The sequence below is a fragment of the Sinocyclocheilus grahami genome, unplaced genomic scaffold, assembly GCF_001515645.1.
Source record: "Sinocyclocheilus grahami isolate Dianchi unplaced genomic scaffold, SAMN03320097.WGS_v1.1 scaffold5254.1, whole genome shotgun sequence".
Taxonomy (NCBI): domain Eukaryota; kingdom Metazoa; phylum Chordata; class Actinopteri; order Cypriniformes; family Cyprinidae; genus Sinocyclocheilus; species Sinocyclocheilus grahami.
Window position 1 is genome coordinate 1 of NW_015509996.1, and position 766 is coordinate 766.

Genomic DNA, 766 nt, shown 5'->3' on the forward strand with positions numbered 1-766 from the left:
TATATATATATATATATATATATAAACCCATATTTTCATGATTACAACACAAACACCGGAAATGATTTGTATGTATAATATGTTTTGGTGCCAACACATGCTCACTCTCTCGCCCCCTGCAGGACGGAATGGAAAATCTGCTCCAAGTGCTGGTCGGCCTGCTGTCCTCTGATGACAGCAACATGCTGACCTGTGCCACGGGCATCCTGTCCAACCTCACCTGCAACAACACACGCAACAAAACACAGGTGACCCAGAGTAATGGCGTGGAGGCTCTTATTCACACCATCCTGAGGGCCGGTTCAAAACAGGACGTGATCGAGCCAGCTGTCTGTGCCCTGCGCCACCTCACCAGCCGGCACCCGGAGGCTGAGTCTGCACAGAATGCCATACGAATGCATTACGGCATCCCCGCTATTGTCAAATTGCTCAATCAGCCCTACTACTGGCCAGTCGTTAAGGTAAGTGAAAGAAAAACAGAAAACTGGCTAATTAATACCTTAGTGAGAAAAATGTTTCCTTTTTCTAAATCTTTTTTTAAAAAAGAAAATACATATCATTGATCAAATCAATTAAAGGTACACTAATAAAAAAAAGTTTCATTTGATTTTGTTTTATTTTACTATGCAGTGGTTTTGGACTTTATACTGACACCTATTGGTGTGGATGAAGCATTACACAACCGAGTGTCCAAAAATAGGCAGGTTATGGAGAGTGAGGAAGTAAAATTCAAGTTTTGGTGTTTCAATTTAACTTTTTTTTTTTT

At 41.0% G+C, this 766-nt stretch overlaps 1 protein-coding gene across 1 annotated transcript in view; it reads left to right on the forward strand.

The window, feature by feature from the left end:
- The first annotated feature begins 52 nt into the window (after window positions 1-52).
- Window positions 53-766, forward strand: part of LOC107577149 (junction plakoglobin-like) — a 6008-nt gene continuing 5294 nt past the window's right edge. The window contains exon 1 of the mRNA XM_016263256.1: window positions 53-461. Coding sequence (XP_016118742.1) covers window positions 129-461 — 333 coding nt within the window. The 5' untranslated portion in view covers window positions 53-128. The remainder of the gene's footprint in view (window positions 462-766) is intronic.